Raw genomic sequence first — 23115 nt, forward strand, 5'->3', positions numbered from 1 at the left:
AAAGTAAGTGAGGAGGTCAGACAATCTGGTAAGTTATAAAAAACGGTCTTTACTCTATTTGAGCTATATAAATATACATATTGAGACGACAAGCTAGCTAAAGCTGGCAAATTGATCTTATTCGCTGTAATTTACAACTACTTTCCCATTGACAAGTTGTGTTTATTCAGAGGAAATGTGCAGAAAGAAGTGGAAGAGTCTGGGACACATAAAGGAGCGCCCCTCTCGTGACGCAAATTTGCGTCTGTTGTGAATTTCACGTGCAAATGAAGCGAGTAAACTCAAAATGTTCAAGCGTCCAACTAGACGCGTCTGACGTACGATTCGTGTTCGGTGTGAACGCAGCATTACAATTCCAGCAGTGTAGACGCTGCTAAGTGTATTACTGCCCTCCACAGGTCAAAGTTTGAACTAATTGTTATATACTTGCACTAGCATATTGTATATGACAATTCAGTTCAAACTTTGACCTGAGGAGGGCAGTAATACACTTAGCAGTGTCTATACTGCTAAAATTCTAATAGAAAAGAAGAGAGCTAGTTCAAGATTAGCATTTATGGTTAAAACGTATACATTTTTATTTATTTTTTTTAGAAAATGAGTGATGGTTTCTCTAGATAAGACTCTTATTTCTCGTCTGGGATCACGTAGAACGCTTTGAAGCTGCACTGAAACTGACATTTGGACCTTAGTGAAGTCCACTATGGAGAAAAATCCTGGAATGTTTTCCTCAAAAACCTTAATTTCTTTTCGACTGAAGAAAGAAAGACATGAACATCTTGGATGACATGGGGGTGAGTAAATTATCAGGAAATATTAATTTGAAAGTGAACTAATCCTTTAAGATCTCATTGAGTCATAGGTGTTTAAAATGCTGAAACCTGAAGCCACAAAGTATAATCTTGTAATCCTGAAAGTTTTTTTGTGAAACAAATGAAGTGGTTATTATAGTATGTTGTTTGTGTGTATGTGTATGTATGCTTTTATACTCTTTAAACATATTTTAACCTCGTTTTCGTCGAGTTTTCCCTCTATTTATAACGTATTGTTTTTCAAAAAATGCTTAAAATATGAAAAACTTCGAATATAAACAGAATATTTAGCTTTTTCCTAACTGACTACAAACGTAAGCGTACGATCATACCGGAAGGCATTATTATTTCGTGAGGTACGTGTTTTCCGTGATAGTAGAATGCACAAACACAAAGCGATAGGTCGGTTGAGCCATCAATCAAACGCGCCAGCCAATGGGCGATTACGCGATAGCGCACTACGGCCAATGACAGCACACGTCGCGCTGCAGTGGGCGGAGACGCGGCCCAGCGCTGCTGTAACACTATCGAGCCTTTCGAATCCAGAAAACGGACAGAATCGACAAGAAAACAGCGAAAAAAGAGCGAGAAACGATTCCCAGCAGGAGGTAAAGCGATAGATAGTGCTGTTGTAGTGGTTTCGGGTCGAGCTCGCGGGGATTGGACGAGTTTTTATTGTTATTTGAGATGCTATAGAGCAGCTGTGTTGATATGCTTGTCAAATGAGCAGCATAAGCGCTGCTAATGAGAAATATGAGCACATTAAAGCATTTGCACGTAAATACAGGCGTGCATTTATTCTGTAGGTCACAGTATGTGATATATATGCACTGGTTTGATAGTTTATCGTGTGATTTTTGGATGCATTTGCCCTGGTAGCCATGATGGATTGTGCTATAGTCAGGACACATATACACAAAGGCCATTTAAACCCCCTCCATCTCTCATGCTGCTTGAACTTGAGCTCAGATTAATTTTGCGTGCATTTATTATATATATTTATTGTTGCACACAGTGTGATTAATAATATATAATCAAATTAAATATATTAATTGAAAGATATTAACAGAAATCTGTTTGTTTTGTACTTGAGTTGGGTTGTATTTGTATTATTTTTATTTCAATGCATATGTAATCTTTATTTTAATACATATAATCCATAGTGCGGTTATTAATTAAATGAAAATGAGAAATCGATATATGTCTGAGGAATTGAAAAGCATCCATTAGATATTTAGATGCAAAATCCATACCAGTTTATTTATGTCATGCATAATTTTAGACTATTATGTGATTTTAATAATACTATTTGAACAATAATATATCATTAAATTTTATATATTTAGTGAAAGTCAAAGAAAGCAGTGAAAGATGCATGCATGTTTGATTTTAACAGAATATTTCATTGTAAAAATTATTGATTAGTAATATCTAATCGTAGTTAAAGTCGAATAAAGCTGTGGAAATGCATGTCTGCTTGGTTTGTACGTGAGCCGGGATGAAGTTATTGATTATTTAAGTCATGCAAGCTTAATCTTGTGTAGTCATTAAAATATAATCAAATTAAGATGGTGATTTAAAGTTTTAGCAGTCCAGAGAGAGCATGAAATCGGGTTTTCATGCAAGTCTGTTTTGGTTTGGCAAGCAAAATGTGAACCTTCTAGCTATTATTGATAATTTTATTAGTAAATTTTTTCGTCCTAAGGATCTGTATTTGCATAAGAAAATATGCAAAGCATCATGTTTGTCAGACTCTGTGACTATTCTGTGCAGAAAATTTAGCTGTTTTATCATTTCAGTTATTTAGTTAGCTGTTTTATAATGTTATTATGGTTGGCAACTTTAAAATTGATGATGAAATGCTGATATAAAATGCATAATATAGACAAAAGTGTATAAATGCGTTTCCCTCGTTAAATCTGTATGGTTAATTTTACATTTATAATACTGTGCTTCAAAACAGCATATTTATCTCAAAATGTGCTTTAAAGAATAATGAGAAGAAATATTTGCATTTGCTAGAACATGCAAATTCTGTTTTTTTTTTTTTTGTTTTGTTTTTTATTTAAAACGTATGCACAAGATCCTGTTTGCCCACATATTTTATATCTGTGCATGTTTTTTCACAGCTGTAGTGTACAGTGTTTTTCGTCATTCTTGTGGTTGTTTGGTTTGTGTGTTTCTGATGAAAGTGTGTGCAATGCAACAGGTCAGGTGAGGATTTCAGCGTGGTGACAGTAGTAATGTCTGTGGGAGATTTGCTTTTCAGTGTTTGGTAATTGGATTGTGTAGAAACGTTTTTTATGCTTTCGTTTGATACATTTTGATAATTTTCTTTCATACGGTTACTCTTAGCTTGTGTTTTTGCACTTGAAGTGAAATTGTGTGTTATAGACATGATCTAAAAGTGCTTTAAACAACATTGTTCTATTCTTGAATCATTTGTATTTATGCAGTTTTATGTTTATTTAGACTCTACTCGGAATATTTGCACTTTGAAAATTAACGTCACATCGCAAGGCCTTTGAAATGAACTAGTGAATATGTAAATGGATGAAAGATAAAATAGTAAAGTTATTCCCCACCAACCAGACTGAGTGGAAGAATAAATGTTTAGATTTATAGATTAATTTTATTCTTAAATTTATAGTTGTTCAGCTCGTTTCTCTCAGCACAGTTTATATTTAAAAAATATGAATGGAGGCTGTTTGTCACCCTTTGAAAACTGATAGTGATGTGTTCATTGATTCAGGCTTATATTTCTTTTCTTTTTTGTGTTTCTGTCTTAAAGGACATGAAATATACACACGTTCACATATAGCCTACATTGTATTTTGTTAAAGAAAATGTATCCCTCAACTAAAAATATGTTCATAGATTAGTTTTATTCTATAAGTTTATACGTTAATTGATTCAGGCTTATTTTAAAATGATCCTAACCTAAAATATTGATGTTAGAAAATAAAAAAAATGCTGAAAAGTTATTCCTCAAATGCCAATAATTATTTCTGATTGACTGAATTGAAGAAAAAGTTATAGTACATTGATTTATTGATTAGTTTTATACTTATAATTGTTTTTTCAGATTGTTAGTTCATCTCAGCACAGTTTTTCTCTGAAGGTTTTAAATGTTTTCATTTGAAAAATATGAATTTGATGTTTTTGTCACCCTTTAAAGACAAGTTTCTCATAGTGATGTTCATTAATTCAGGCTTGTTTTTAATTTAATTATATATATATTTTAACAAATGTTATATATATTTATATAACATTTTTCTTTAAGCACATGAAATATACACACTTTTTTCATTCATTTAAATTGTAGCCGAAAATACTGAAGTTAGAAAATAAAAAATTTACAGAAAAGTTATTCCTCAAATACCAACTATTTAAGGAAAAAAATTTTTGATTCGTAGATTATTTGTTTTATATTTTTAAGTTTGCAAGTTCATTGATTCAGGCTTATTTTAAATGAACCTATCCTAAAATATTGATGTTAGAAAGAAAAATACAGAAGAAATTATTCCTCAAATAACACAATCGTTTTGATTCATAGATTAGTTTAATTCTTTAGTTTATAAATCAATTGGTTCAGTCTTATTTTAAATTTTAACCTAAATATTGATGTTAGAAAAAAATAATTACAGAAAGGTTATTCCTTAAATACCAACTCTTATTTCTGAATTGAAGAAGAAAAAAAAAGTATTCAAAAATTAGTTTTATTCTTAAGTTTATAAGTTCATTGATTCAGGCATATTTTAAATAAACCTATCCTAAAATATTGATGTTAGGAAATAAAAAGTACAGAAACTGTACCAACTATCATTTCCGATCAACTAAATTGAAGACCAAAAGGGTTTTGATTCATAGATTAGTTTTATTCTTAAGTTTATAAGTTCATTGATTCAGGCTCATTTTTATTTTATTTATTTGTTTATTTTTGCATATTTTTGTCTTTAAGGACATGAAATATACACACTTTCTCATACAGAGATTTACAGAAAATGTATTCTCCAACTACCAGCTATTATTTCTGATCGACTGAAATGAAGGAAAAAAAATCATAAAATAGTTGTATTCTTAAGTTTATAAGTAGATTGATTTAGGTATATTTTAAATGAATCCAACTTAAAATATTGATGTTAGAAAATAAAAAATTGACAGAAAAGTTATTCCTCTAATACCAACTATTTAGGGGACATTTTTTTTGGATTCGTAGATTAGTTTAATTTTGAAGTTTGCAAATTGTTTCAGGCTTATTTTAAATAAACCTAACCTAAAATATTGATGTTAGGAAATAAAAAATTACAGAAACTGTACCAACTAACATTTCTGATCAACTAAATTGAAGAAAAAAGGGTTTTGATTCATAGATTAGTTTTATTCTTAAGTTTATAAGTTCATTGATTCAGGCTTATTTTAAATGAACCTATCCTAAAATATTGATGTTAGAAAAAAAAATAATTACAGAAAGGTTATTCCTTAAATACCCTTATTAAAAAAAATACAGAAGAAATTATTCCTCAGATACCAACTATAGTTTTGATATTAGTTTTATTCTTCAGTTTGTAAATTAATTGATTTAGGCTTATTTTAAATGAACCTAACCTAAAATATTGATGTTAGGAAATAAAAAATTACAGAAACTGTACCAACTAACATTTCTGATCAACTAAATTGAAGAAAAAAGGGTTTTGATTCATAGATTAGTTTTATTCTTAAGTTTATAAATTCATTGATTCAGGCTTATTTTAAACAAACCTAACCTAAAATATTGATGTTAGAAAAAATAAAAATACAGAAAAGTTATTCCTCAAATGCCAATAATTGTTTCTGATTGACTGAATTGAAGAAAAGGTTCTAGTACATTGATTCATAGATTGGTTTTTATACTTGTTCATTTTTTCATCTTGTTAGTTCATCTCAGCAGTTTTTCTCTGAAGATTTTTCATTTGTAACACATGAATCGGCGTGTTTCTGATAGTGGTGTGGTAACTGAATCAGGCTGATGTTTGATCTGTGGTGTTTGTGTATTTCTGTCCGCAGCATTAGCTGACCTGCAGTCATGGACCCGTCTTTACCTCCAGACCCAATCCCAGAGGCACTCGCAGAGCCCGAACCCTCTTTAGACATGACTCCACAAGCAGACGCTGCCCAGGATTCACCTGTGGAAAACATCTCAGATTCGAATCCACAGCCATGCGAAGAACCGGTTTCGGTTTCAGTTCCAGCCCAGGAACCATCTGCAGAACCAACCCTGACCCCAGAAATGAAGCCAGAACGATCTGCAGCAGAAATTACACCAGAACCACAGATCCCAGCTCCAGCTCCAGCACCTCCTCCACCAGCGAACTCCTACAAGATCATGACCTTCAGACCCACCATGGAGGAGTTCAAGGACTTTGGAAAGTACATGGCTTATATTGAGAGCCAAGGAGCTCATCGAGCTGGTCTGGCAAAGGTACCGACCCAAAGTTTACCTTTAGTTTAAGTTTAAAAGGTTTCAGTATGCATGATGGTAACACTTGAGGTTTAGTCAATCAATGCATGAAGTATCATGAATAAACATGCCATTGTTAATTCGTGTTCATTCATATTTAACTATTTATTTTAGTTATTTAGTTATTAAAGTTCATGTATACAACTTAAAATGTTATATATGATGTGTAAGCATCATTCATGTGCATTCAATCTTATTGAAAGGTTTTACCCACATGACTTACTGCGACAGTAGTGGTAATAAGATTTAGTACTTTGTTTTTAATTTTAAATACAGTTCAATACTCAATTTATTAATAATAATTACTATTATATACCATAATAAGGCAACATAATTAAAATAATTGCAAAATTTAGCAATTTTGTTATTTTTATCTACGTATATCAGTATCGCTGTAAAAAAAAACTGTTTTTCAAATAATATTGAAGAGCCTTTACTTCTTACTTCAAATATTAAACTTTTTGTCTAACTTTTCTACTCTTAAAGGGCACCTATAATGCTCCTTTCACAATATATATATATATATTATACACACACGCACATACATAAGTCTCTGGTGTCTCCAGAATGTGTCTTTGAAGTTTCAGCTCAAAATCCCCCACAGATCATTTATTATAGCTTGTCAAATTTGCCTCTATTTGGGTGTGAGCAAAAACACGCAGTTTTTGTGTGTCCCCCTTTAAATGCAAATGAGCTGCTGCTCCCGCCCCCTTTCCAGAAGAGGGTGGAGCTTCAACAGCTCAACAACAACAAAGCTGGAGAATCTCACGCAGCCAAAATGAGGATTGTCAGAATCGGTGTTCAGCCTTACATTGGTTAATGTATTTTCTAACATATCTAGTTGCGTAAATAGACATTAATGTATTATGAATGACTGTGAACAATAGCATATTTATAAATGAACATTCATACTTGATGAATACATTTATTCATTTTTTTTATCTTCTAAGGACTTAATTGTACAGTTGTTGATCACCTGTATTAAAGTACTTTCGCCATTGTTTTCTCAGGTTATTCCACCGAAGGAGTGGAAGCCACGGCGTTCCTATGATACCATTGAAGACATGGTCATTCCCGCTCCCATCATGCAAGTGGTGACGGGCCAGTCGGGACTCTTTACTCAATACAACATCCAAAAGAAGTCCATGACGGTCGGAGAATATCGCAAACTGGCCAATAGTAAAAAGTATGGTCTGTTTTATCTATAATGTGGTTTCTTTGTGAAGTGTGCCTTCTTATCTGTCAATAATGTGAGCAGAATTTAATTGAAATGCACCTTGGCTTGTAAAAAGTACATTTTCATGTGTATTTTTTCAAGAATGTAGATTAAGATGTAAGTTTGCAATTTTACTACAGGCAGTTTTTCTTTGATCCTTCAAGCATAATTTACACTTTAACTTGGGCGATCGCAGGTACTGCACCCCTCAACACAAGGACTTTGACGACCTGGAAAGGAAATACTGGAAAAACCTGACGTTTGTGTCGCCCATTTACGGTGCCGACATCAGCGGCTCCCTCTACGACCAGGTTAGTCACAAAACATCCGTTTATGGTTTTAGCATAACAGGCTCATTTTTATTCAATGATTTGACCTGATTTTAGTACAAGTTAAGCTGCAGCGACAGAACTTGTAACGCAATATTGTTTAACTTTTCTAACACTTTTCTTTTTTGGACTTTTATAACAAAAATCACAGACACTTATAATAAATTTAGGCCAAGTTATAAGTGTGAAAATACAAATGGTGTCAAAAGTACAGCTAAAAATCAACTTGTTTATATGTTTCAAATGAGACTAGCGTGTACTTTTTAAGTAATTTTTGTGTTTTTATAGCACAATTTTAAGGTTGTTAAAAGTAGAAATAGTGAAGCTTTTTATTTTTGTTTGACTCATTTAATTGTTTTTTATTAAATTGTTTTTGATTAAATTACATTTTTAAAGGTGCTTTTTAATGATTTCTTTTGTATTTTTATAGCATAATTGTAAGATTGTTAAAAGTAGAATGTGTGAAGCTTGTTTTTTTGTTCAATTACATTTTTTTTTTGGTTTGTATCAAATTCAAGTTTTATGTATATCTCAAGTAATTTTGTAATATGGTAAACAATATTATGCCACAAATGCTGTCGAAAACATTTTGTTAAAATATTTCCATATCATTGTTTATAAATCATTTTCAGTCATTGCAGTTGAATTATGTTATATTTGTTTTATTTTCTTGTGCATGCAATAAATGTTGTGTAAAATTAGTCATATATGTTTGTACTATGTTTTGTCTGTCTTGGTACAGGACATCACGGAGTGGAACATCGGCCATCTGAACACTCTTCTGGACATGGTGGAGCAGGAGTGTGGGATCGTCATCGAGGGAGTGAACACACCTTACCTGTACTTCGGCATGTGGAAAACCACCTTTGCCTGGCACACAGAGGACATGGACCTCTACAGCATCAACTACCTGCATTTCGGGCAACCAAAGTCTTGGTGAGCATCCTACAGTTACTATATATGGGCATTTAGATGAATTCAAAGGATTCAAAGGGTTTTTTTGAACACATGAACTAGATTAATGTGGATAAATATGTTCGGATTTGGTCATTTTGCCAGCATTTTTCCAAAAAGTTACTTGACGCTTGCCATATGAGTCTTGTGAAGATAAAATGGTGGTCCATAAGTGGTTCATTCACAATAAGTGTCACACAAATAACCTATATTATAATCTATGGGCACAGTATGGAGGAATTTAAATGTAGATCAGCTTTGGACCACATGGGGGCACCATTGTCATTCACCTCAGCTGTGAACGTTCAGGATGATGTCATCGAGAGAGATGAATCATGTGTGCTTTGTCTCACTGTATCTCGCGCTTACCGCATTTAAACGCACAACAGGCTCTTTATAATTGAGCAAATCGATTCAGACGCACTTCGTTGTGTAGTAAATCCTCTAGAGCATTAGATGTACATAAATGAGAAGTATTGTGCAGCAAAAAATCCATCATATGTTGACGTATTTGCCATGTTTTTATTCATTGGATAATTTTGCATTGAAATCAAGTAAGATGTTGACAACAGGTGCTGACTTGAAAGACGTGTAAACCAAGCATAACATCCCTCGGCAGAAAGCAAAATACCATTGAAATGACTTGGTATTCTGTCGGTTTGTTTTCCTGAAGTTCAACTTGACTCTCCTTTCTTGTGGAGAGACACTTAAATACAGTATTTTGAGGTTCAGAATGCACATTTTTCCGACTGGATGTCTTTCCCGTGCTGGAAGAGTTCAAATAAACATGCTTTTAGTGTCCTTTTTCCACATGTGAGTTCACTAAAGACATTTCTCTCTTTTTTTCTTCACATTTTTCTTTTATAGCATCCCCCCCTCCCTCTTGTGTTTGGTCTCCTCCCTGGTGTATGCTGTCTTTTTTTCCCCCCTCTTTTGAAAAGGATGCATGTGTGTTTTGCATACTTGCACACTAGTCCTTGATGCCCTTGGCTTGTCGTCCTGAAGAAGCCCCTGTTGCTGTGTTCATTAGATGCAGCTGTTTTGTCAGTATCTCGGGCTGTTGTACAGAGTGATATTTCATCCATCTGTGCATCCCATTTCTTTTCCTGGAAAGCAGTAGTCAATCAAGGGTGTTTTGTTCAATGTTGGATCTTTGTGGGGACTGTAAAAAAGGGCTTCAACACAAGCGTCATGCGTGACATGAAAAGCATAATAGATTGCTTTTACGAAAAGAACGTTTTTAAGACTTGGGTTGAAAGTAGTGAAGTTTACACAGTGAACAACAGGGTTCCCACGATTACAAAAGTATCATTTAATGATGCTCGGCACTGGTGGTAATGCTGAAAGTTTTCATTGTGAGCTTTCAGAATTTCACAACTTTCTCTTAAGACCAAAAAAGCTCTTGTAAGATGTGCTTTCTATCACACATCAGTCATCTCTATCCTTTCAATTTAATTAGAAGTACATAAATGGACCAATATGTAAATGTTTCACAGATCCACAAGTTACAAGCGCATTTGTTTGTCTTTAAGGAAAGTTAAAAGAATGTTACTAATCATAACGTGAGAGTGTAAAAATACTGTTTCTGCTAATAACAAACTAATGAAACACTTTCACTTATAATCCCTGATCAAAAGATGTGGGATCCCTAAAATAATGAATGCAAACGCAAGAGGTAACATCAAGGACTCCTTGTTTAAAAGTAGCATTAGGGCCAGATTTCGCTTGACGCTTGTATCTGTAGCGTTTAATGCATTGACATGGATCATGTGAAAGGGTTGTAGCATGTTTGAGTCCTGGTCCGGTACGCACAGGTGTCCAAATGGATAAGGGTCCAAAACCGTGATTCTTTGAGAGGTCTTGCATAAGTCTTTCTTGCTCTCTTGAGTATCTTTCAGTCTCCATTTCTTCTGTGTCCTCATATCTCTCTGAAGTGTTAGCTCTTGATGTCTCTAGCTAAGCATTCTCTCTTTCTCTCGCTCTCCGGAGGCCTTATCTCAAGTTAACTTTCCGTCGCTTCTCAGCATAACAGAGAACGGCAAGACTCTTGCTTAGTGAAAAAAAAAAAAAAAAAAAAGGAAAGAGGAGAAAATTTACTCACCCTTCAACTTGGCTTAATGCAACTTTGTGCGCGCTTGTCCTCCCCACCCAAACACCCCCTTCCGCTTTTGAAATTGAATCCGTTTTACTTTTCTGGTAATTACAGTATGTTAAAGTGTGTGTGGTAGCTGTTTGCCTAACCCTCTGTTCAGCCACTGTGAAATTAACTTCATTCGCCTCCAACTCTCCTCCCATCAAAGTCATAATTCTCGCCGCCTCCTGAGATCTAGTGTCAGATTCTTAAAGATTGCGGAGTGGCCCAAAGTGGTGCGCACGCTGCCGGAAATAATCGCTGTGAGAGGGAGTGCCACAGCCGAGGGGATAACTTGATTCTTATTGCTTGTTTTCTTGTTCCTGTCCTCTTCAAGATGATGACAAATAAAACCTTAATGCCGCCGGTGGGGTCGGTGCCGTTTGGCAGGTTGGGGTTTTGTGTTGCCGGTGTGGGATTGGAGAGACTTTGCATCTGGGAAGTGAAGTACAGAATTGTTTCATGGGTCATAAACAAGGTAAATGGGATGCGTCCCTTACATATGCCCAGGCATCTAAGTACCCTTGTCTCAAAATCCCAAACGGTGTTTATTGGACACTTTTTGTTAATTTTGTTGTTCCGGTGGTACTTGAGGAACCTCAAAAGACTAGAGGCCTTCCTCCAAGTGGGCGTTTCCAGTTGCACCAAGTCAAACCCCTTGGATTTGGCTTGATTTCTGGTGCCCAGGTGTGATTTTTTTTTTTTTTTTTTTCAATCAATACTTGCCTTCTTCCCCAGACTGTTCCAGATCGAATTGAGCTTCTGCATTTTTTGGTTGCCAGATAGAGTTAGTGTCAGCTTGATATGGTGGGGCTAGTGGGGTGTAAAGATACTCCTGCTGGCAGGAAGCATTTGTACCCTAATTACAGCCGCCCATCAGATCCGGCTTTTATCTGCTAGAAAAGGAGAGAAAGAGACATCTAATTATTATTGATCTGTGGTGGCACCTCAAACACCAAATTAAATCTAATACTGCCAACGTCTTCAGAGTTGCAGGTGGCACTTGTGGGCAGCCATTCGATTTCTTGATGGCTCCGTCTTTGATGTTTTAAGGCACCATGCAACAAATGCATGTCATCATGGGAAGAGATTAGCAACCCTGTTTGTTGCAGATTGAATTGTACTATTGGTCTGTTTAGGACATCTCTGTCACCTCACTGCTTTTTAGTGTTGTGAGCCTTGAGCGGCATAGATTTAAGACATTGTATTAAAGTTTAAAGTTCTTAAACTTTCTCGAGATCCAGTTATATTGAGCTTAGATTGTGTCTAGATGTTTTTGAATGCAAGAACGCCTCCTGTGTGAAAGTTTGCTAGTAGTGTTTGTTGTAATTTCTACACTCAGGTCTCTAACAATGACTCTGATTCCAAGATATGTGTTAAGGTATCAAAAGCAGCATTCAATGAGTTCAAGAGGCACAGAGCTCCTAAACTGGGAAATCATGCTACTGCTAATTTGATATGAATATGGGAATCGCATACTCCTAACTAGCCTCCATAGATATTTCCATACTGTTCTTGTTTGGCGAGTACATGCACATGTTAAGCCATGGTGTTCTTTCAGTTCCAGTCCCTCCTTGTACTTTTACTCCTTTTTCTTTAGTAAAAGCCACAAGACATTATGAATGTGTATCCCATCAGCTGCATACAAACACAACCTTTTAATCTGTCCACTTGGTATTCAGTTGACTTTCAGATGATCCTCCGTCTGTGTAGAGAAAACCACTGCTGTGAAATTGGCCTGTGTTTAACTGGAAAGTGCCACTTGCCTGTAAAATCCCTGTTTTGTCTCCTGCCGCCAGTAGAGGACAGTGTGACGCAGCTCAAAAGCATCCTAAAGCCATGTCCTCCTCATTGTGAATGTGTGATTTGGAGCTGGAGCCCAGGGGAGGGTGATGCACCGGATTTACATTTGCGTTCAGGGCCTCGGGAGGGTCTCGGCTCTCTGGTAACTTGAGGAAATAATTAGGCTAATACCGACAATGTCAATAACCACGTCAAGCGAATTGAACCTTTAGCAGCACAGAAGATATTATACTGTTTCCTTCCCCAGCAAAATCATTTCAAATTATGCAGCACAGCACAGTCTGCAGTTTCGGGTGGAATATTATTATTGCGTGTGTTTGAGCCGATTAGCCGAAATAAATTGGCCCTCGTGCAGTAATTTTCCAGGCTTTGTCTTAGTGACATTTGAGTGCCTTTGTCTTTAAACTAGCATATGACTGGTGAATGTGAAATAGGGGTGAAATGTTCTGTGTGCGCTTCTCTGAGGCGCGTTTCATTTTTTTGAGGGATGTAGAAAAGCGTATGATGATCAGAGAGTGATTCGCACAGAGGCGTCTCGCTGTGCGTCCCTCCAGTGTCTTTCCCTCTCGTCTTTTCTATTGATCCCATTAATTGATCTCGTTTTTTTCCTTTTCACCGCAGGTATGCAATTCCTCCCGAGCACGGCAAGAGGTTGGAGAGGCTGGCGCAAGGTAAGACCTCACATCTGTTCGTTATCATGTCTTCAAGCTTAGCTGATTAAAACAGAGGGGTCATTTATATAGAAATCTTAAAGGTACTCTAGAAAAAACAGGAATAGTTTAGGAGCCTCAGTCTCTTCTTGCACCAAACTTCTTCAGTGCGACAAGAAATGGAGATATTTCACTAAATGTTCAGGCTACTTTCCATATATTGACAGAGAATGGAAATGGGTGCAGTTTACGGATATTTACGTATAGCAATCTTAAAAGTACTGTATAGTATTGTCAAATATAGACTTTGGTCAGAAATGTGACAATACCAGAATTTCCCCCTAGCATTTAGTGCACTGTTGAGTGGATTCTCAAACATCTCTGATTGGCCATTGTGTTCATGCACTCAACAGATGTCTATGATTGGCTACAATGATCAACGCTTCAAAAACATGTTGTAAGTAGGCGTCTTTCATGCTCTTCATCGAGTGCTTACAGAGATACACATGGGAGCGTTTGAAAGAAGCAGCCGTCTATCAGCAGACACAGCAGATGCTTTTGAAGCGTTGATCATTGTAGCCAATCACAGACATGTCTGTTGATCACATGGACACAATGGCCAATCATAGACATATCTGTTACACAAATCCCCAGAGTTAAATCAACTCTGCTTGGAGTACATTTGGTTCCTCTCTAAATAGTGTGAAAGTAACACTGAAGCAGAGTTAAAGTTAATGAGATAATTAAGTGATTGATTAAGTGATTGAGCGTTATTGATGAACACCTGCTGTTAACAAGCAGAGTTAATGAAGAAAAGAGAAACACAAGAACTACAACTGACTTCAGCCACAGTCTTTGAAATCACCTGAAGATAAAAGACATATCTCTCAAGATCTCAGCAGAGGAGGATTTTTTCATCAGTGATTCTGCTTGTTAACAGCAGGTGTTCATCAATAATGTTCATTCATCACTTAATTGTATAATTATCTCATTAACTTTAACTCTGCTTCAGTGTTACTTTCACACTATTTAGAGAGGGACCATATGTACTCTGAGCAGAGCTGATTTAACTGATTTTGCTGTGTATGTGCATGAAGACAATAGCCAATCAAAGGTGTTTAAGAATTCGCTTAACAGTACTCAAAATAAATGGAAATGCTGGTATCGTCAAATTTTTTAACATTTAGTACCGACTTGGAATGGAAATAGCTGCTGTTAAAGCTCATTTTGATATAGAAATCTTAAAGGTAGAGTAGCAAAAACTGGAATAGTTCATGTAGGAACCTCAATCTCTTATTGCACCAAACTTACTTTATTCTGTGCGAGAAGAAATGGAGATATTTCACTATATGATCAAGCTGCTGACAGAGTATGGGTGCCTCAATGCTTATTTTGTGTCTTACCAAAGACAGTCAGTCATAGGGGTTTGAGGGCGAGTAAATATTGACAGTGTTGTCATTTTTGGGTGAACTATTTCATCCCTAAAACACAAAACATCGGCATAATCCTGAATGAGATGCGAGTCGGCGCTGGCAGAAAATCCTTTTCGCACCCTCCCGAAATTTTGACGCGCTCTCTAGGAAAGCCCTCACGTCTCCCTCTGGTTGTTTGGATTACGAGATGTGAAGATGTGTTTGCCTGTCTGAGATCTGAGGCTGTGAAAGCATCTGTGTGCTGTTGTACTTCAAAACGCTACAGCGCCGGAAAGTACCATAACCCACATACACGATCCTGTCCCACTTAAACAAACACCCCACAAACAGCGCCGTTGCATGCATGAAATGAACGAGCACTGCGACACAACACAGCGTTTTTATTGATCATTGTTGGGATATCGTACAGAAAAACTGCAGCAGAGTTTCGATGCCATGACTGTATCAAGACTCGTCTTTTTTTGGCCCTCTTTTGGTCTGTGTCAAACACAAATCATCCTGAGGAGAGTCAGAGAAACGCCGCACACATTTTGGCTTCTCGTGTGATAAACCTTTCTGTTATGCAAGGCGTGACACCCACTAATGGTTTATGCAAAACTCCTGTACTTCACATCCTCGCATAAAAGCGCATGAATTCACACTCCATCGCGTCAGTCGCCTCGTTTTTACCATCAGAGCGTCCTTTTCATCTGTTAAATCTGCCTTAAAGGACAAAACAAAGCCAGTCCCAGCTCTTTACGATAAATTAATGGTGTGTGCCGCCGAAATCATACCTCACGATCAGCCTTCCACACCTCCGGGAGTCAATCTGAGCTTTTTTCGTGCGCTTCTAATGGTGTTAACAAATGACAAAATGTCTGACGATATATTATCAGTCGCAATGACTGACTAACGTTCGTCTGCGGTGCTTGGGAAAAGACGCGTCTCAGTTGGACGATCCCCTCCTCCGCTGCCGAAGACGTTTAATGTTGTTTTGAAAATGCGAGGCTTCTTTTTGCGTCATGTACCTTGTTGCTGCTCTCTTTCTGGTGTACGAATAATAGGAAGTGGAAGAAATCAATTGTGCACGACAGCAATGTGCTAGCCGGAGAAAAGTCTCGTAAACTAGCAAGACTGTCAATATTTTTGACTGTAAAAGTTTTGCAGTCAATGTTTAAGAGTACAGAAGTATATAAATGAGCTCAAACCTAACAAACATGGACTAAAAGACATGAAACTGTATATTTTTTTATCATAGACTGTTATACTGTAATATATATTTTTATAAAATTTAAATGTATATATATTATTTAAATTCATTTTAATGTATTATATGAATTTTATTATTGTTATTTATATGAAATATTGTATTATATAATTTTTATAAAATGTGTTTTCATTTTTTTATTAATATATTAAATGTTTCATCCGTTCATTATAGATATTAACCCAAGATGATTTAAAAATATTATTTATATTTATTTTTAATATAGTATATGCGTTTTATTTTTATTAGTAGTAATATATATATATATAATAAAATTATTTAATTTAATAATTTTTTTTCATCTGTTCATCATAGATATTAACCCAAAATTCTTTTTATTTTGTATTGCATTTATATATTTTTTCTAATGTAGTATGTGCATTTTATTTTTATTAATTATATTAAATATTATAATATATAGATATTTTATTAAAAATGTAATTTAATACATTTTATCTGTTCATTATAGATATAAACTCAGGATGTTTTTTTTAAATATTCATTATATTTTATTCATTCATATTTATTTTTAATACAGAATATGGTATTCATTTTATTATTCGTATGAAATATTATATATTTTTATTTACATTTAATTTTATTGTTTTTGTTTTTATTTTTTAAACATGTTTCATCCGTTCATTATAGATATAAATCCAGAATGATTTTTTTATATTTTTAATACATTTCATGTATTTTCTAAAATTGAATATCTTAACATATATTTTTTATAAATATTTTTTATTTATTCTTTTTTGGGGGAATTTTTGGAATGCCACATTCAGAGTAAATTTATTAAACTTCTCACGCAGGTTTTGCGCACACATACTCGTACATGCATTTTTACTGAAGGAGAATCAATGCATTGAACTCAACTTTGATTGTTTTAATGAGATATTGGAAACAATAGAGCGAAAAAACAGGGAAAATGTGTGTACATTTGTAACTTTGAAAAATAAGGGCTTCGCCAAATGAAAATTAACCAAGGTCTGACATATTTATTCTGAAAAACCCACTTAAGCATGTCAGCGGTAATGACAGAGGACACGTATGAATCACATGCTCTGAAGCGCCGTGTTTGTGCTGTTGGGCCGATCGTCAGACGTTTGGCCGTGTCGTAATGACCCATATTGTAGTCTGTGGGCAGGAATGAGGCAGATGATTATAATAATTAAAGGCTTTCAGAATGATTCAGCGTGTGTCTGGTGTACTGACCCGGACCGGACCAGACTGACGCACGCAGAGCTTTTACCGATAACCTCCAACCGGCAATTATACGTTACGCTCGTAATAACGACTCGCTCTTGTCTGAATCTCCAAAGATGATGAATTCAGAGAAATGACTTTGCATTGGATCTGTCCTAAAGCATTTTGTATTTTATTTTTTATTAAATAATAATAAAATAAATGTACGTATTGTATTATAATTTAATGATGCCATGCATATTTCTCTCTTTCCTGTTTGCAGGTTTCTTCCCAGGAAGTTCTCAGGGCTGCGACGCGTTTCTCCGTCACAAGATGACCCTCATTTCTCCGTCGATCCTGAAGAAGTACAGCATTCCCTTTGACAGAGTGAGTTATTCATGGATTACATCACTTCCTGTCTCTGTGGTGCAGCACATACAGTCTCTTCTGGCATCACATCACAGATATTCAAATGATAGAGATGGAATAACTGGACAATGATTTTATCCATGCAAATGTTAATTAATGTTATTATGTGATAATTATATGATAATTTACATAATATACAATAATAATAATGTATTAAAATCAACAACTATTTATTAATACAACTATTATATATTAAAAGTATTATACAGAATAATATATGTATGTATTCTTATTAATATTATTAAAAATACTAATTATTATCATTTAATGGTCATTAAGATTGCTGATTGCATGATGTTTCATATAAACATTTATATTTTTTATGCAATCATTATTAATATTTTATTTAATTATATGACTATCATATTTTTACTTATTTTTATTACATTTAAAATAAAACTACATTTATTATTATTATAAGATTAAGATTGCACGATGCTTCATTAGATATATGAATTTAATTATTATTATTTTTGTTGTTATTATGATATTATATAAAGATTACATAATGTTTCAAAAATTTCATGTGATAATTTACATAAAATGTTGTTTGTAATAATTGTAATAATTGCATTTTATTTTTAATACTTTTTTATTTAATATATTTAAATTAATAATTTATTAATTATATTTTTGATTTATTTATAATGCAAATTATAACACAATAACATGACAAATTACATAATTATCATTATTATTCATAGTGTACATGTGTATATAATTTATTTAATAAACAAATTAAAGATTTTTTTTTTCTTTGCATGGGTAAAATCATTGTCAAGTTATTACCAACTATAATATAATAAAGTATAATAGTTGGTTATTTAAATATTATTATTATTATTATTATTAGTGGTATTTATTTATAATTTCTCAAGTTTTTAAAATAACTGGAACAAAACAAATGCCAGTTTATATGGAATTATTTTTTGTTTCTGCAGAAACGTCATTCAATCCTCATGTCTTGCGGTCTGATGCTGTAATGATCTGAATATAGCAGAGTTTATTTCAGATGGTGTGTGTTGTGATGTTGTCGTAGTCGTCGCCACAGTAACGCTCTCTGATTGGACTTACAGAGATCATTGCATCCATAGCAACCCAACAGTGCCGTTTATATTGACTTAAACACAAAGACCTGATCTATAAAAGCCATATATGATCTGTATGTAGCTGCTGGATATCAGAGGAATGGTTTTGAGCCGTAGATCAGATATCGTATTCTATGAGTGTCGGATGTGCTTTTATCAGGGAGCTGAAACCCAGATCAGCAAAACTGGGCTTAAACCAACCAATGCAGGAGGATGTCTGTGGAAATTGTTTGTAAAGTTGTTATGCTTCATTCACACCACCGCGTAATTACCGTAATCTTGAGATGGTCAGGTGGTACGGCTTTCAGAAAACTCCCAGCTTACAAACTGTAATTACGAGCTCTACGAGGACGTGATCGCTTTTTACGAGCCAGAATCTCGTTACAGTAATTGCGATATGGCGCTAACGCACCTTTATTTCAGTTTGTTTGCATTTAATGAATTAAGACTTTTTGCGCACAATGTATCAAACTTTTGTCGAAATCATCTAGCTTAACACACTAATGTCGAAGCACTAATGCTAATTCATTGAATTAAATGCGACAATTTTCAGTTTAAAGAGTGGTTTATTGAACAGTTTACACACATTCGTTCTGCTTGTGTTTCATTAATATGCCATTAAAAGAAGCTAATAAAACTACTTTTATTAGTTTCTCACTGACGTATTAATAATTACTTTCTGTATATTGTTCGTAAAACATTTCTTACTCTTGCTGTCTACGGAAAGCTTTGCATGTGTAAGTTCAGTAACTTGTGATGCGCGGTGCGAGTGAAGCTAATGAGAGGAGCTAATTTTGTTAACGTTTATTATCAATGAAACATAAGCAAAGCAAATTTTTGTGGGCATTTTCGTAAAACCTTACTTAATGCTTGCGTCTAACGACGATGTCAAACTTTTCAGTCAGTTTTTTACCTGGGGAAACGTTTTAATGAAAACAGTGAAATTACACTTACGAACAAGTCTATAATACACACGCACTTTAGACTTTTTTGCGAGCTAATATTTATTTTTTCGTAAAGAAGAAACATCTTTTCGGTAACTGCTCTTATGTGCGAGCACTTAGCAATTTCTCACAGTTTTGCGAGTGTTTGAAGACATGTTTTAAATGTTAATTTAGCCACAATATGCACCAAAATGCTAATGCTAATTCATTTAGGTGAATAACACCGCGCACACTTTAGAATTTTACTTACAGTTTTCGTAAAAGGTTTTTGTTAATTCACTGACTTAACCTTTTGTAAAAAGTTTTCGCAAATTTTTAGGTAGCTACACTTGTTTTTTCGCATTTTTGCACTGTAATGTTTATGTAGGGCACAGTGTGTGCCAAAATGCTAATTAATTTACATAAATGTGACCGTTTTTATTAGAATGGTTTTACGAGCAATTTACACAAACCTTCTGCTTGTGTTTCATTAATACGCCAGTAAAAGAAGCTAATAAAGCTAATGTCATTAGCTTCTCTATTTAACATATTAACATTAGTGAAGCAAATTTTCTGAAATTTTCCGTGTTTTGGAAATACAATTTCAGTAACTTGTGATTTGGATGATGACAAACATTTCAGTCAGGTTTTTACCTAGCGAAACGTTTCTACATATTTTAACAAACGCAATGCATGTTGCACACATATCAACCCCGCTAACAACACGTGCACACTTTAGAGTTTTTCTTCTGTGTAATTCACAGTTTTCACAAAAGGTTTTCATTAACTTACTTAAAAGGTTTTCGTAAAAGGTTTTCGTTAACTTAGCTACGCTAGTTTTTTGCACAGTAATGTTTATGTATGCCACAGCGTGCCAAAATGCTAATGCTAATTCATTTGAATTCAAGTGAATGCGACAATAAAAAAAAAATGTATATGCCAGTGTTATTTTAGTTGTATTATAGTTTTATTAATATTTTAAATTAGCTTTTATTTTATATTTTTAGTTTTAATGTTAATTTTAGTTTAATTTTAGTAATTTCGTTATGTGCTTTTGTCATTTTATAGTTTTTTTTTTTTTTAGTTTTTTTTTTAAATATTGCTATTTAGGCTTAATTTATTTTTATTTCAGTTTTAATTTTAGGCAGTTTTAGTTTTTACTTATTTCTATTTAATGATTTTAGAGGTTTAAATTGAAAACTAAAAATGTTGCCTAGGCAATAAACTGAAATAACATTTACATTTACATTTATGCATTTGGCAGACGCTTTTATCCAAAGCGACTTACATTGCATTATACTATACATTTGTATCTGAGTATGTGCAATCCCTGGGATCGAACCCATGACCTTGGCATTGCTAGTGCCACGCTCTAACCACTGAGCTACAGGAATGTTAAAATAAGTTTGTTTAGTTTAAGTTTTTAAACGAATACTTATATTTTATTTAATTTCACTTTTATTTCAATTAACAGAATTGTTTTTAATATTTTAGTTAACGATAACAACCCTGTAATGTGCGCACTTAGCTATTTCACACAGTTGTGAGAGTGTCTGAAGTATGCTAATAGCCTGAAGCGCTAATGTCATAGGCCGCCTGTGGGCAGATAGTAGTAGTATATTAGCAGTATAGCTTCACATACAAACATGATGAGGGTGTTCAACTAAAGGACTGTGACCCTCACACTCATAAATTTTTGTGTATGCACATATTTATTCGAGGCCCTTCACACGAACACGCTTAACACTCCAACCACGGACTCCTGCTAGCGACCGCACCACGGATTACATTTCAATTTACTCCGCCGCCGATTTCTGTCCGCGCAAATTAGTCACTGCACTCGTTTTTTCTTCTCCGTGGATAATTCCCATTGTCAGGGGCCCGGGCCTGGACTCTCGTGGTGATTTCAGGCTGAAGATTAAAACTGGAATAAATCTCTTTAATGAGGCTAGATAAAGTTCAGCAGTGCTATACGTTGTGCTCAACTCTTTCAATCTGCTTTTTTCCTGTCATCGGTGCTGATTCTCACTTCCTGCCGCTCCGCTGGTGGATGTTATTGTCACTTTTGAGTCGATGTGACACTCGGTGGATTTGGAGTGAGATAAAACAGAGAGAGAGAGATGGTTGAAGTGTTGATCTCAGCAGGTAGCCTGTCTGTCTCTCTGTCTCTCGACGTGTCTGGGGACGTTATTAGAGCTTCCAGCTCAAAACTCCTGCTAGGGAACAATCATCGAGAACCCAGAGTGTGAGGAGAAATCGAGGAAGGAAAATAATATATTAAAGCTCATGCGCTTTGCTAGTGTGGTGACATTTAAGACCCTTAAACCATCATGAAACATAACATGCATAACGCCAACAAATGTCTTGTTTTTTGGACAATATAAACATTTTGTTTTTAAAGTATTATACTATAACATAGTCAACATGTAATTTAAATGTATTTTTTACCCGTTGAATAACCGGTTACAAAATAAGGACGCATTCTGAAAGTAAAATTGGTTGTGAAATATTTCACGTTGATTTTAATGGATTTCAATGTTGGGATCATTTTTTTTTTAAGTTTTGTAAGGACTTTTTTCAGTTCAGAGCAGTTTTTTGTGACTTTCAGAGTCGTTTTTCATCTCATTTTCTGTAAAGGTGCTTTTAATATTTTTGGGGGAAAAACTTGATAAAACTTTGATTAAAAAAATTAAAGTGCAAATAAATATATTAGAATAAGTTTACATTTATTTTAAATGTTTAATTTATTGTATTTTATTTATATTATTTTCATATTTTTCTTATTTTATTTTATACTTTAAAAAACTTTTAAAAACTTAGTGCAAGTAAATATATTAGAGTTTAAGTAAATTTATTTAAAATATATTTTAAGTTAATTTTAAATGTTTAATTTATTGTATTTATATTATTTATTTTCATTAATATTTTTCTTATTTTATACTTTGAAAAACTTTTACAGACTTAGTGTAAATATTAGTGTTTAAGTAAATTTATTTAAAATTAATATATTTTAATTATTTATTTTAAATGTTTTATTTGTTTTAAAATTTATTATTTTATTTAACATTTTAAAAAAATCTAATTGTTCTTATTTTAAATATTTTTTTTTTATTTATTTCAGATTTACTTTAAATGCTTATTTTTTTATTTATTTTAAAATTATACATTTTGTTTTTCTTTATGTATTTATATATTATGTTTTATTTATTTTAAAATGGGCCCATTGATTTATTTATATTTATTTGACACCAATTGACGCACCATAACACAATATATATCGTTCTCTACAGTTGTGCAAATAATCTTTTTTTCGTTGAGTGTATACAAACTAATTCTACGAACAAACCAGACACATAGAAGTGAAATATCGCTCTGAATGCCGTTAATGAATCTAACTTTCTTTCTAATGGACGCCA

General features: G+C 34.1%; 1 protein-coding gene across 2 annotated transcripts in view; it reads left to right on the forward strand.

The window, feature by feature from the left end:
* The first annotated feature begins 1297 nt into the window (after positions 1-1297).
* The window catches only part of kdm4b (lysine (K)-specific demethylase 4B), a 56059-nt gene continuing 34241 nt past the window's right edge, over positions 1298-23115 (forward strand). For both annotated transcript variants that reach the window (XM_067396786.1, XM_067396787.1), the window contains exons 1-7: positions 1298-1420; positions 5859-6273; positions 7323-7498; positions 7725-7839; positions 8600-8793; positions 13367-13416; positions 17543-17646. In XM_067396786.1, the coding sequence (XP_067252887.1) occupies positions 5878-6273; positions 7323-7498; positions 7725-7839; positions 8600-8793; positions 13367-13416; positions 17543-17646 (1035 nt within the window). In that variant the 5' untranslated portion in view covers positions 1298-1420; positions 5859-5877. The remainder of the gene's footprint in view (positions 1421-5858; positions 6274-7322; positions 7499-7724; positions 7840-8599; positions 8794-13366; positions 13417-17542; positions 17647-23115) is intronic.

This window comes from Chanodichthys erythropterus, chromosome 10 (assembly GCF_024489055.1).
Source record: "Chanodichthys erythropterus isolate Z2021 chromosome 10, ASM2448905v1, whole genome shotgun sequence".
NCBI classification, from domain to species: Eukaryota; Metazoa; Chordata; class Actinopteri; order Cypriniformes; family Xenocyprididae; genus Chanodichthys; species Chanodichthys erythropterus.